This window comes from Drosophila arizonae, chromosome 2 (genome assembly GCF_054131065.1).
Source record: "Drosophila arizonae isolate 15081-1271.41 chromosome 2, UAZ_ARI_1.0, whole genome shotgun sequence".
Taxonomy (NCBI): Eukaryota; Metazoa; Arthropoda; class Insecta; order Diptera; family Drosophilidae; genus Drosophila; species Drosophila arizonae.
In genome coordinates this window covers 4,963,071-4,977,793 of record NC_142922.1, presented here as the reverse complement: position 1 = coordinate 4,977,793, position 14,723 = coordinate 4,963,071, and the positions used below count along the sequence as shown (strand labels likewise).

The window sequence follows — 14,723 nt, the reverse complement described above, 5'->3', positions numbered from 1 at the left end:
ATTGGACATTGATGGAGCAGGCTCTCCTGCTCATCTATTTTATGATTTATTTATTTATTTGTCTCTTTGCTTCTATTTATTTATTTTTCTCTCTGCATGAACTGATTTAGCTTGGCATATATTGAGATTGATATCTTTACATAAATCAATATAAAAGATATACAAAAACATCTGAGATATGTTGGAGATATCTTGTTATATCTCGAATAGTAGACAAAAAATTTACTTTTGAGTTTTGTTTTGTTTTTAGTTGAATATAAATATATTATTTACCATTAAGTTTTACTGGTTAGGGCTGAGAAGCCCTGTTTATAGATATCTATTAGCTTCGACTTTAAATATATTCTATGGCTTTATGGCCAACTTCAGAGTATCAGCTAGTCAGCTATTACCTTTCCCCATGCTCTTGTTTTGCCTCGACTGTGTTTCATTCCCATTTTGTGTTTTATTATTATTTTTTTGTTGTTTTGCATTTTCTCTCTCTCCCTCTCTTTCTCTCTCTTTCTTTTTTTTGCTGTTGTATTTCGTGCCACTTGGCCAGCGCAACATGCACTTGAGTTTCATTTGCTTGTTTCGGCAACGGTTCGAGGCCCGTGGCAGTGCTTGGAGGGGGGGGGGGGGGGGGGGGGGGGGGGGCATGGGGGAGAAAGGGCTAGCCGGGAGTACCAGGCGCACCGGGAGTACCAGCCAATGTCAGAGAGTGCATTAAGCATTGTAGTGCCTCGCAAAAGTTTTATGTACATTGCGAGAGCGCCAAAAGAAAACCGCAAACATAATATAAAGTCGAATGTGTTTTATTTTTTATTTTTCGTTGCTGTTGTAGTTGTTAGAGCTGCTGCTGCGGCCAACGAGGTTATTATTATTATTATTATTATTGTTGTATTTGTTGTTGTTGTTGCTGTAGTAGTGGCTGCTGGGGCAAGTAAGTAGTTCACTTTGTTAAATTATGTGCGGCATTTGTATGCACATTTATTTGCCCTAGACGAAAGAGCTGTTGTTTAGCCACGAGCGCTGCCATATGCTCAGGTGCTCATTAACTGTGATGGCAGGTGCTCAAGGACACTCAAGGGCAGAGCCGTATGTATGCTTAAATATCATCAAATGTCATTTGTATAATATATCTATGATATACTGCAATAAATCAGGTAATTATTTTAAATATGTTATAAATGAAAATAATTTTGTGTCTTTTATCTTATCTATCTTTATCTTTTATTACATTTGACTTGACATCTAAATTACATTATATATATTATATATTTAACTGTTGCTGTTTAATATATACATGTGAATATATACATATATATATTTTATTATATATTTTTTAGATATATACATTCTGTTCCCAGAAATTCTCATTAGATATTTTTATTTTTATATTTAAATACATTATTATTTTTATTTTATTTTATTTTTTTTTAAATAAATAATAAATGTAATATACATGTATATGTATATATTACATTAAATATGTATATTTTTACATTTATTTATTTAAATATGTACATACATTTATTTTTGTATTTTATTTATTTATTTTTTTTAATTTTTTGTTTTGTTTTGTTTTACATGTATCTATTTAAATACATTTCGGCCTTTCATAATCCCCGGCAAAATGTGAATTTTATATAATAAGTTGCGCCATTTAATTACAAACAGCGAGTTTCGTTTAATTAGGGATTACAACTACTTAATAAAAAGTTTTGCTGATGAGACGTTTTGGCCACGACGATCCGAATCCAGATACAAATAAATATACAAATACAGACACAGACACAGATACGAATACAGATACAGATACAGATACAATTACAGCGCGAGTGGAGGCCCCCGCGCAATGTCGAAGCGAATGCATGGCAAAATCTTAATTAACCTCAGGGTGCAGAGCATAAACCAGCATATACCAACACACACACACACACACACGTACATCTCTATACACACACGCACACAGACAGCATCTAGTTACATAGATACATTTAGAGCGCTGGGAGCTAGGCGCTTGTCTATTATGCCAGCTCTTCAACTGAATGAAACGAGCTGAGCAAATAGAACTATGTGTGTGTGTGTGTGTGTGTGTGTGCACATATTCATTTGGTATGTTACGCACTTTATTCTAACTCAAACACACACACACACACACACACACACACACACACACATACACACACTTACACATGGCTCGGCGCCAATTTCGCTGCTCGGGAATTACATTAAGCGTCGAGCATAATAAATTATTCCGTATGATATGATTCTGGTACATGATAAGCGTTTGTAATTTTAACTGTCAGTTAAATGAGTATGTGTGTCTGAGTGTGGGTAGGGTGGTAGGGGGGGTGGGTGAGGACTGGTGTAAGCTCGCGTTGCGATTTAGAATTCTTAATATTTGTCTTTAGCTGCAAACTTGAACATTAGCGCGCGTAAATAAAAGTTGAGCGCCAATATTTGCCAGCAAGCTCTCCCTCTCTCTCTCACTCACTCACTCACTCACATTCACATAGAGGCACGCATGTGATGCACATGTAAGTGGCACACCCACACATAATTACTTCTAGATGCTAAAGCTGGCGCTGACAAGTACGTGACTATAATCACCGCGCGTTTGGCAATGCCAGCCAGACAGATGGATGCCCTGCCACGCCCATGCGCCCATGCGCCCGCACGTCTCTCCATTTGGCCAGCTGACCTGAGTACCCCGCCGCCTGCCCGCCCCCTGCCACATTGACTGCCTCGCTATTTGCTTTGAAATTAAAAAAGTTTGCGCTTCGCTCTGTTAGATTCGCCTTGATTTACATGTTAAATAATTTTTGTGCCCTCGTCCGGCGGCGCTGAAATTGTTGCAAACGCGTTGCATAAAAGCCAAATATGAGTTAGCTGCCTCCTGCTTGGTCTCCTGTTTGCTGTCAGCAAATATATGCACTGGCCATCTCTCTCTCTCTCAATCTGTCTGTCCCGCTCTCACAAAGCCATCGTCTGTTTGTGCCCCCCGTAAATTGACTCACGCGCATTTGGCAAATCAACAGCTCATTAAATCACGTAGCTAAAGCCCCGCACCTCAAGCAGACAGAAGGCCTTAAAACTTTTTATATGAAAGCTGAATTTCAAATTCAATGTGGAACTGTGAAAGCACAGCCTGAAGAGGTGAAAAAGATGCCAAGGACAAGGGCAGGTGTTCGTCTGTTGAAGAAATTGAATAAAAAACATTTAATGTGTAAAGGGAATAAAATATAGCGAGAGACATAGCTGAAAGATATCTGTATCTGTATCTGTATCTGTATCTGTATCTGTATCTGTATCTGTATCTGTATCTGTATCTGTATCTGTATCTGTACCTGTACCTGTATCTGTATCTGTATCTGTATCTGTATCTGTATCTGTATCTGTATCTGTATCTGTATCTGTATCTGTATCTGTATCTGTAGCTGTATCTGTATCTGTATCTGTATCTGTATCTGTATCTGTATCTGTATCTGTATCTGTATCTGTATCTGTATCTGTATCTGTATCTGTATCTGTATCTGTATCTGTATCTGTATCTGTATCTGTATCTGTATCTGTATCTGTATCTGTATCTGTATCTGTATCTGTATCTGTATCTGTATCGTATCTGTATCTGTATCTGTATCTGTATCTGTATCTGTATCTGTATCTGTATCTGTATCTGTATCTGTATCTGTATCTGTATCTGTATCTGTATCTGTATCTGTATCTGTATCTGTATCTGTATCTGTATCTGTATCTGTATCTGTATCTGTATCTGTATCTGTATCTGTATCTGTATCTGTATCTGTATCTGTATCTGTATCTGTATCTGTATCTGTATCTGTATCTGTATCTGTATCTGTATCTGTATCTGTATCTGTATCTGTATCTGTATCTGTATCTGTATCTGTATCTGTATCTGTATCTGTATCTGTATCTGTATCTGTATCTGTATCTGTATCTGTATCTGTATCTGTATCTGTATCTGTATCTGTATCTGTATCTGTATCTGTATCTGTATCTGTATCTGTATCTGTATCTGTATCTGTATCTGTAATCTGTATCTGTATCTGTATCTGTATCTGTATCTGTATCTGTATCTGTATCTGTATCTGTATCTGTATCTGTATCTTATCTGTATCTGTATCTGTATCTGTATCTGTATCTGTATCTGTATCTGTATCTGTATCTGTATCTGTATCTGTATCTGTATCTGTATCTGTATCTGTATCTGTATCTGTATCTGTATCTGTATCTGTATCTGTATCTGTATCTGTATCTGTAGCTGTACGTATCTGTATCTGTTATCTGTATCTGTAATCTGTATCTGTATCTGTTCTGTAATCTGTATCTGTATTCTGTATCTGTATCTGTATCTGGTATCTGTAGCTGTATCTGTATCTGTATCTTGTATCTGTATCTGTAGCTGTAATCTGTATCTGTATCTGTATCTGTATCTGTATCTGTATCTGTATCTGTATCTGTATCTGTATCTGTAATCTGTATCTGTAATCTGTATCTGTTATCTGTATCTGTATCTGTATCTGTATCTGTATCTGTATCTGTATCGTATCTGTATCTGTATCTGTATCTGTATCTGTATCTGTATCTGTATCTGTATCTGTATCTGTATCTGTATCTGTATCTGTATCTGTATCTGTATCTGTATCTGTATCTGTATCTGTATCTGTATCTGTATCTGTATCTGTATCTGTATCTGTATCTGTATCTGTATCTGTATCTGTATCTGTATCTGTATCTGTATCTGTATCTGTATCTGTATCTGTATCTGTATCTGTATCTGTATCTGTATCTGTATCTGTATCTGTATCTGTATCTGTATCTGTATCTGTATCTGTATCTGTATCTGTATCTGTATCTGTATCTGTATCTGTATCTGTATCTGTAATCTGTATCTGTATCTGTATCTGTATCTGTATCTGTATCTGTATCTGTATCTGTATCTGTATCTGTATCTGTATCTGTATCTGTATCTGTATCTGTATCTGTATCTGTATCTGTATCTGTATCTGTATCTGTATCTGTATCTGTATCTGTATCTGTATCTGTATCTGTATCTGTATCTGTATCTGTATCTGTATCTGTATCTGTATCTGTATCTGTATCTGTATCTGTATCTGTATCTGTATCTGTATCTGTATCTGTATCTTTTGTATTTGTATCTTTGTAGTTTTCTTTTCTCTGTCTTTATTTCTAGATATATTCTTATTAACTGTCATATTCAAATGTATATTTGAATCGGCTCAAACACATTCTTCATACAAACATGAACAAGTTGTTGGTATCTAAACACAAATGGCGTAGGCGTGGCAATACAAAGTCCCGCGGCTGGAGCAAGTTGGCGGACCTCGTCGAGGTGGACAGCAACGAGGTTAGCGACTCCTGCAGCGAGCACAGCAACAATAGCCTGGCCTTATTCGGCCACAAGTCGGAGCTGAGCATCGAGCAGCAGCAGTTCTCCGGCGCCTTTGTGTCACGCGGTAAGGACGACTCGCTGCAGCTGATGACGCGCTGCAGCGCGGGCATTGAGGATGGCTTTGGCGAGGAGACGCTCATGGCCGACTACAATGGGGAGTGCTGCAGGTTTCGCATTTGGTCGCCCTACAAGTCCAAGCTGGCGGCTGCCCTGCTGAAGGACCTCGCCCACGTTCCGATCTTCGAGGGCAGCAAGGTAATGTATTTGGGCGCTGCGACCGGCTGCTCGGTGTCCCACCTGGCGGACATTGTGGGCGCTGGGGGCGTGGTGTATGCCGTCGAGACCAGCCCGTGGGCCAACAGCGAGCTGCTGGCGCTGACCAAGCGGCGCCCGAACGTGGTGGCCATCATCGAGGATGCCACGATGCCCTACAAGTACCATCGCGTCATCTCGGAGAGCGTTGACTTCCTCTTCTGCGACACGCTGCATCACGAGCAGCTGCGCATATTGATGCTGCACGCTCGACACTTTCTGCGGCCCGGCGGCCGTTTCGCGCTCATGCTGACGGGCTCGCCGCAGGACGCCGCAGGACTCGGCGCCGTGAGTCGGCTGCATGCCGAGCAACTAGACGCCCTAGACCAGATCTCGCTGCAGCCCTATGTCCACGGCCAGTTCCTGCTGGCCGGCGTGTACAATCTGACCATACCCGAGTCTCTGGTGGATGCCTGAGAGCGAACGAATCACTTTTATTTTGTACAGCACTGCAAGTTCCTCTAAGTCTTTGATTCCTCGTCACCCAGAGACCTATTCAAATCAAATAAAAAAAAATTCACAAAATGCAGAAATGTTGAAACAAAGCATCGAAATGTTTTGCCCCCAAGTCGAAATGCACAAAGCGTTTCGTGGATTTGCAGATTTTGCAGATTTGGCGTTGAAAGCGAATCAAAAGTAGTCGTGGCTGTGTGGGGCGTGGTGGTGTGGTGGTGTGGTGGCGTGGCTGGCGGTGTGGGCGTGGCGCGTGTGCAATGCAAAACAACTTAAAATGTCATATGAAATTTGTAGCGCTTGCTGATTGCGGGTGTTAAACAGCGGGCCGAATGGAGCGGGTATTCCCGCACATGCTCAACAAAAGGACAGCGCGTAAATCCAGTCACGCCCACTCGACGGGCGGGCGGGCGACATAAAAAATGCAGCTGAAGGCGAAGGCAGCGTGCCGAATAAAATACAAAAAAAAAAATAACGCCAAAAAAGCAGAAGAAAAACCCAACGCGAAAAATCACAAATTCCGACAAAAAAATCTTTAAATCCCGTTGGATTTATGCATTTTTACGTTGCATTTGCCGTGCGCCGTTCGCCGTTCGTCGTTCGCCGCATGTGGATTGTCTAACGCCGCTTTCATAGCGCGCCACGCCCACCGAAACTTAAAGCCCGCCGCCCACTGCCTCGCTGTGTGTTTTTCCGATTGTGGAAATGCGGGCGGAAAGCAATGAAATGGCTGCGTCGCAGTCGCCGTCGCCGTCGACGTCGCCGCCATTCACATTTATGTGATTTCTGCAGTTTGCCAACAGCGCCTCAAGGTGTCGCAGCAGCGAGGACACCAATGCACTCGGCTGCAGGCAGCTGCTGCAGCTGAGCTGCTGCCCAAAAAGAATGTGCTAGAGATGAGCGCGTGTCACGCGCAGCTCACACGATTGTTGTTGAAATGGGGTTTACTAAATATGTACATATATTTATGGGAAATCTGCTACAGATGACTCAGCCGTATAATTTTCATGGTACTTAGGATTTCCATTTTCAGTTAGATCTCAGATACTTCCCATTTTAGTTTACATAGGTTTTATAAAAAACTATAAATTGAAAATAAAAGAAAATATATTTTGATATAAAAATAACTAAATTATAGTATTCGTATAATTTAAGATAAAAAAGAAAACAATTTAATATAAATTAAAATAATTTCCCATATTATAATAAATTCTCTATTTCTCTATTAATAAGCTCAATCAAAGTCAATAAAATAATTATCACGTTAAATCTATAATTTATTAATAATAATTAATAATACTTACTTATAAATATTCAATGAGATTTGTTAGCTTAATAATCCGATGCCTAAAGCTTTTGTATAAGTTAACTTTTCCCTTATGAGTATAGTCATTTAATTTATTATTACCGAATTCATTTATGTGTATAGAATTATATTTATTTTATTTATATTTGAATTTCTTATTATTTATTTAATTTATATAAAGAACTTCATATGACTATATATAATTATTCGATTTATAATATACTTTTTTTTTATATTTATAAATTATGATATATCTAAATAAATGCAAGTATAGTCATTCTTTGTACTTTGTACTATGAAATTCAATGTATTATTATTTATTTCATTTAGTTCATATGACGACAGATATTTTAATTTATTTATAACAAAATATTCGATATATTTCTATGGCATCCAGCAAAGAGCAAGTAGAAAAATTCCTTTAATATTTTACTCCTTTTCAGTTTCCATTTGAAGTTCATTGAGGCTCTTGAATTCTGAAAGGCACACTAGAGATTGCTGTCTGTCCTTCAAGTGTTGCAAGGCTGAATGTGGGCTAACCCAGTTCAATATATTCGGCAAAGGCAGCTGGAGTGCTAGCCGACCCAAGTCTTCCTTAAAAGCGGTTGCTATAGCGGCTATTTGGGTCTCATGTTGTGGTAGACTTTATCTAAATGCGGAGTAAGCAACGGACAATATATATTTTATGTTGATAATAGCACTTTTTATGAATTTACAAATTATTTACATTCACATTTATACCCATTATTATTTAAAAAAAAAAAATCATAGTTTTTTATAGCTGATCTAATGCAATTATCATAAATAATATAATTTTTGTTTGGGCATTCTGAATATTTTGCTATGCTTAAAATATCATTTCTACTTTATGCATTATAAAAATACCTTTGAGCAAGCAGCAAAGTCTGCTAACTGCTAACTAACTAATATAAAAAAATTTAAAATTATATTTTATAAACACTTTTGTATACCGAAAATTGATTAAAAAAAATAAAGTGTTCTATATAAATATATAAATAAAATATATTTAAGAAATTTTTAATATGCCTCGAACCCATATTTGCATAAATATATTTTATTATTTATTTTGTAATATATTTTCCTTATTTTGTGATTTATTTTTAAACTATATATCAATATCAATACTATTTATCATATATAAATATAGATATTTTTAAATATAAATATTAAATTCAATTCAATATATGCTTTATTTAGCTTAAAGCTAGCTTTTTTTTCTTTATACAGAGTTTAGACTTAAATATAAATATTATAATATGTATAAATAGTATATTTTATTATGCTTCACTCATAATAATTCCAACGAGAAATAGTTGAGTTTCGTGCTTTTTTTGGCATCAGTCTAATGCAGCTGCACTGGCGCAGCTGTTGATGACGTCGCTGACGTCGCGTCGCGTCGTTGGCAGCGCTGCCGAAGCATCTCTGCGTGCGCGTTATCAGGACGAGCAGGAGAAGGACTGACTGTGAATGTGGGAGCTCCTCTACCTTTTGCCCCACGGCCGCCCACACTTAAACAGAGACAAAAAAAAAAAAGTCCCACACAATCGATTGGTGTTGCCTCCAACTGCCGCGAGGGCTGCCATTGTTGTTGTTGTAGTCGTCGTCGTCGTTGTTGTTGTTCTTGTTGTTGTTGCTGCTGTTGATTTTATGGCATGCTGCAAACTATCTGTCGCTTTTGTTTTACGATTCCTTTTGCGCTTGATGATCGTCACCGTTGCGGGCGTCGCTGGCATTGCAGGACTCGTTTGTGTTCCCAGTGATTCCTCCACTCTCTAGGCATCTCACTCTCACACTTTCCCTCCCATTCTCTCTCTCTCTCTCTCTCTCCCTCTCCTTTTTGGTATAAGCTCCATCCCTGCCGTCGCATGGCCAGCGGCGTAATCGTGTTGCTGTTTGCTGCACTGGATGTTTGTTTGTCTCCGCAATTCCAAACGAAACTACCCTCCCCACCCACCCGTCTCATTGCCCACACCCCCTCAACCCATCGCCAGCTTTAGCTACAGCCTTAGCCAGAATGCGAGCCGGCATTGTCGTGGCGGCTAAGGCTAAGGGGCGGGGCGGGCGGTGCGATTGCGGTGCTGGATTTCATTGTTGGTTCTCTGCTGAGCGCTTTTTTCGCACGCTGCCGCTGCAATCTCGGTGTAATATTTTATTTTCAATTCGCATTTAGTGCAGCCGGCGTGGCCCACGTTTCGTTGGGGTTTGGGGCCGCATCTAAGGGAAGAATAAATTGTATCTGACAATTGGCAATTGGCCTATCCGCCCGTTTGATAGTGCGAGTGGGCGCAGCTCCAAATAGGCAGCCAGCCAGAGGGGCGGACAGACGAACGGACGTAGCCACGATAAGCGCTAGCCGGGCGAGCGCAGTAGGTGAGTGGCCTATAAATTGTGGGCGTGGCATGCGACGCATGTCCCAGCATTTTATGCTGAATCACGAATTGCATTAGACAAGGCACTCGCGCTGCGGTCGAGCCGCCCCAATTGGATTATCACATGTCCTGAGCCACTCCGCCTGACACTTTTCATTACAATTTTTGTGCACTCGCACGTTGAGCGCTGAGCGTGGAGCGTGGAGCGTCATCGTTGAGCATGCTTTAAACAGTTCCATCAACGACAAAGCTGCGCTGCCCTGGCGCTGGCCAATCGAAGTAATCCAGCTGCACTGATAAATGTCAAATAAGCTTCGAGTGTGTGTGCGCTCGCTCGGCTGGGAGCGTGGCGTGAAATGCTTTTTAAGCACTCACTCGAAACACACACACACACTCGCATGCTGGCAATGTAAATGGCGCTGTCGATGACCATGTTGGACCGTGTCGAGGGCGCATTACGAGCAAACAAAATTTTTGCTCTGTCAACTAAATGTCAGAAAAATGGCCGGCAATAGCACTGGGTGTGTGTGTGTGTGTGTGAGTGCTCGCTGAGTTGAGCTGAGTTGAGCTCCCATTGCTCCTGCTGCTGCTGCTGCTCCTTGATGCTGTCTCCAGCACGCACGCACTTGATCAATCATGCGAGCCTGACGACGCTGCGGCTGACAACTGTGTGTGTGTGTGTGTGTGTGTGGCTGTTGTATTTGCATTGATGACAACTACATGTCCGCAACCGCAGCGAGTGAAGCGTTGCCTGTTGACGATTATGGAGCACCTGCGCGTTGCCAGCGCGATTTGGCCAACAGATTACGCTAAAATGTGGCCAACACCCTGACAACTGTCTGTCAGCTGGCACACGACGCATATTAATAAGCCCTTTGGCAGCGGCCATAACAAATGGCCTGCCATTCGTTCTAGTCCAACCAATCGACGACCATTAACCAGCTCTCGGCAAGCACTGCGGAAAACATGAAAAACGGGGGAAAATAAGAGAAAACCAATGCAAACTTGATATAGAACGTTTGCTTCAAAATGCCGCAGCAAATCCAAACAAATGTTTGTGCTTTTAACTGGGATTATCGACGCGATATTTATTGTGCATAATTTGTCTTAAGCCCAACAGCCGAGAGCTGCAGACACTCAGACACTCAGAGTGTCGGACATGTGGACAGAGGCACAGACCGAACCGAGCCGAGCCGAGTCTGACCACAATCGCAAATTAGGGCGCTAAGCATGCAAATGCGAACAGCTTTTAGATAAGTATTTAGGAATTCCCCGAATTTTAAATAATAATACGAGTACATCCATTCGATGGAGTGTGTGTACCTGGTGCAAGAGAGGGAGGAGCGAAAGAGACGGCGAGATAGAAAGCAGAGGGAGAAATGGGAGAAATATGTACTGAAAGAGGATGAGGGGGGGGGGGACTGGAGAGAGATGCAGAGTGATAGAGGAGGATGATTAAGTAAGGCAATGCAAGAACAAGAGAAAAACGGTAGGCAATGAATGAGATAAGAGGAAATAAGATGAGAGAGAGAGAGAGATAAAGATGAAGCAAATTGAAAAAAATTATTGAAAAAATAAGGAAAAGACAGATCAGACAGAGAAAAATTGAGAAAGTGAGAAACATTGAGAAACAGAGAGAGAAAGAAAGAGAGAGAGAGAGAGAGAAAGAGAGAGGGAGAGAAAGTGAGAAAGAAAAACATAGTGGCAGAGGAAAAGAAAGTGGCAGTTGGTAAAGTTAGAGACCGAAACAGAGGCAGACGAAGCAAGGGAAATTGAGGGAAACTCAATTAGAGAACAAGAGAGATATAAATGAACAGAGATATATAGAGGTAGAAAGAGTGAGACAGTAAGATAAATATGGAGTGCAAGAGGGCAAGACAGAGAGACAGAGAGAGAGACGCAGTATTATTTTACTCTATTTGAATATAGAAGGGTTTTTAAAATACGTAATGAATTTCTATATTTTATTCCATCTTCCATCAAATATGCAACGAAAAATTTGTTATGATTTATGATCACAGATAATTACTGTTTATAAAGATCTTCAAATTTTTTAAAGCTTTACTGAAGTATATTTAATTCTGAGGCATTCTGTGCAAATCAATACCAAAGAAACGTATCGTAAAACAATCCATGAATGTGCGGTCGCCCGCCCTAAGTCTGCGCATTTTTCACCATTTTCTCACACCGTGTCGCCTGCCTCAACATAATTTTAGAGTTATGGCAACCCAGTGAAACATAGCTGTAATTAAGTGCAAGATAACGGGCCACGCTGTTGCGACAATGTGATAAGAAAAAAGAAAAAAGAGTTGGACCAGAGATGGCGCTTGTAAGACACACCTATAGACGCACACCTCTAAGCCCACCCGCACACACACGCACAAATACATTGAAAATTAATTAAAACACAAGCTGAAAGCATGTTAACAAGAGGATTGAAGCAAAAAAGCACGCGCAAACAAATGCGGTGGGCCCCGCCCCCTCAGCTGTGGCAAAGATCTGTGCGCATTACGCATACGCCGTGTGGGCCGTGTGAAAAATGCTTTTGGGCCAAAAGTTAACTGAAAGGCATTGCTAAGCCTAAGCTAGCTGAGGCAAAAGATGTGGCAAACGGAGAAGAATAAAAAAAGGGCAAAGGACCTTTTCCATTAAGGTAAACGCCATGCCTGGAAGGGTGGGCTGCACCGGGTGGGGCATGGCGGGGTGTGGTGGGTAAAGCCCGAGTCTTAAGCTTTGTTTTGGCGCAACTTTATCAGACACCCAATTAAAAGGGCTTTATAACAATTAGAGCTAATAACACGCTTCAATTGTTGCCAGCAATACCAGGGGGCATTCCCAGGCAGCGCCTGCCAATGCCCCGCCCCAAAATTCTCAGATTCTCCCACGCTCAACATTTTATTTTTATTAGAATTGCTTTTTGTTTTCTCTCTCTCTCTCTCTCTCTGTCTCCCTCCCTCTTTTTTTTGTATTTTTGCCTGGTGATTCTGGCATTTTGTGGGTAAAGCTTATGGCATGGTTTTTTATGTGCTGCCATTTGGTTAGAGCTGCGGTCGCAATTAAAGGGAGAACCACAGCAATTAGCAAATTGACAAGTGGATTTGTTTTTGCATTTCCAGGAGCTGCCACGCCCCCCACTCACTCACTCACTCACTCATGCTGTCTCCTTATTTTTTTTTTTGGGCCAGCTGTAATTCTAGTTACTCTCATAAGTAATTAAAATTTGTATGGCCATTGTTTTGGTATTTAAGAGTCGACTGTCGGCAGTTGGCATTTGGACAACAAAAACTGAAACTCAAACAAAAAGTGCAAAGCGCAAATCTCACAAATTTGATAAATTAGTTGTTGTACAAGAGAGAAACTAAAAAAAAAAAAGAAGAGGAACAAAACTTTTCTACGGTTTCGCCAGCCAGAAACTGAACTGAGCCGAGTTGAGCTAAGCTCGGCGCTGAGCTGCTTATCCGTCTGACTCTTTGACTGCACGGCTGGCTAAGAGCAAAACTTTCTGCCCGAATTCAAAATCCAATTTTTCGAATGAAAAGTCAAACACGAGTTTAACTTTTGATCCGTTTGGCTGCCTAAGCAGTCAACAGTCAACAGTCGGCAGTCGACAGTCAGCTTCTCGCCAATTGAAATCCTTGCTGCGGCCACGCCCACTTTCAAATCAATCGGCGACATCTGCACAGCCAGCCTCATCCTCTCACGCAACTCGACCCTCCGAATCGATATTTCAATTTAGCGCACATTTTCAGCTACTAATTTGCAATCATTGGCGTTTTTGTTAATTTTAATTTGATTATACACACTATGAAGCAACGGTTCATCGTGGCCCGCGGCTCGCAACAATGGCCAAAACGATCCAAAGTTCTTATCGAAATTCAATTAAAAGGACACGTTCGAGTAGCCACATTGTCTTGCACTAAGACGAAAATCAATTTAGTTAAACTCGAATTAGTTGAAATGGAAGACTCAAATCTGAATCTACACTATTTTGATGAATATATAGTTTACGTATACACAGATATTCCATATAATTATATATCTGTATATATGCATATGTTTATGCCAGCAGACTCTTCTGACAAAGTTTCCCAATTCTGTTCTTTCTTATTAGGGGTTGCCATCTGCGGTTGCATTTGTATTAGTGTGAGTCAGAGATCTTGTTGTTGTAAACTGTTATCCGAGTGAGTTTGCGCTATGGTTGCAGGCCTGTCACTGGTCGTTCTTACTTCAAAAGAGAGAGCGAGAGAGCACTATACTATGGCTGAAAGAACTCTTGCATGTTAATGAGTGAGAGCGAGCAGAAGATATTTATAGCTGTTACTTAAGAAAGTCTAAGCTGTTGCTGAGTTAGAGCGAGATGACCATCTAAGCTGTTGTTATGTTTATCAGTGGACGAAGGGCTGGCAAATAGGAATTGAAAAGCATAATGGATGACAGTAATAGAACAATTTCTTAATGAGAATTTCTTATTGTAAAATTATGAAAGTAAAAGGCAAGCTTACCTTGTATTTTGGTCAGTACGAGAGAAGCTAAACAAAATAAATATATATGTATATGAATATTCACTACTTTGAATTCTCTTCTCTATTTATATAAATATATATATTCATCTTGAATTAGTATTTAATTAATTAGACTTTAGCCTTTTTTATTCTTTAAATAATTATATTCAATGTGGCCATAATTTGTGCTAATATTAAGCTATTTGCCCCACTGTGCTCATAATGTAATGCGACAATAATGATAGTTATTAAATGCACTTCTACACACACATATATATCTACACAAATATTGATATATACATGCATAGGTATGTCTATATGTATATATATATGTGTAAAAA

The 14,723-nt window shown here is 40.2% G+C and overlaps 1 protein-coding gene and 1 long non-coding RNA gene across 2 annotated transcripts; one reads left to right on the top strand and one right to left on the bottom strand.

The window, feature by feature from the left end:
- Positions 1-5,160: 5,160 nt before the first annotated feature.
- On the top strand, positions 5,161-6,256 carry LOC149270228 (rRNA 2'-O-methyltransferase fibrillarin). Its single transcript, XM_089467246.1, has one exon. The coding sequence runs from the start codon at positions 5,270-5,272 to the stop codon at positions 6,146-6,148; it is 879 nt and encodes a 292-aa protein (XP_089323372.1). The 5' UTR covers positions 5,161-5,269; the 3' UTR covers positions 6,149-6,256.
- Positions 6,257-13,832: 7,576 nt separating this feature from the next.
- LOC149270227 (uncharacterized) lies at positions 13,833-14,392 on the bottom strand. The gene is made up of 2 exons (XR_016271607.1): positions 14,202-14,392; positions 13,833-14,141 (listed from the first exon to the last, which is right to left on the bottom strand). It is a non-coding gene; the product is annotated as an uncharacterized LOC149270227 (long non-coding RNA).
- Between the last annotated feature and the right edge of the window lie 331 nt (positions 14,393-14,723).

Bases quoted from the DNA above. Each gene is read 5' to 3' on its own strand.
- LOC149270228 (XM_089467246.1), top strand. From the start codon at position 5,270: ATGAACAAGTTGTTGGTATCTAAACACAAATGGCGTAGGCGTGGCAAT.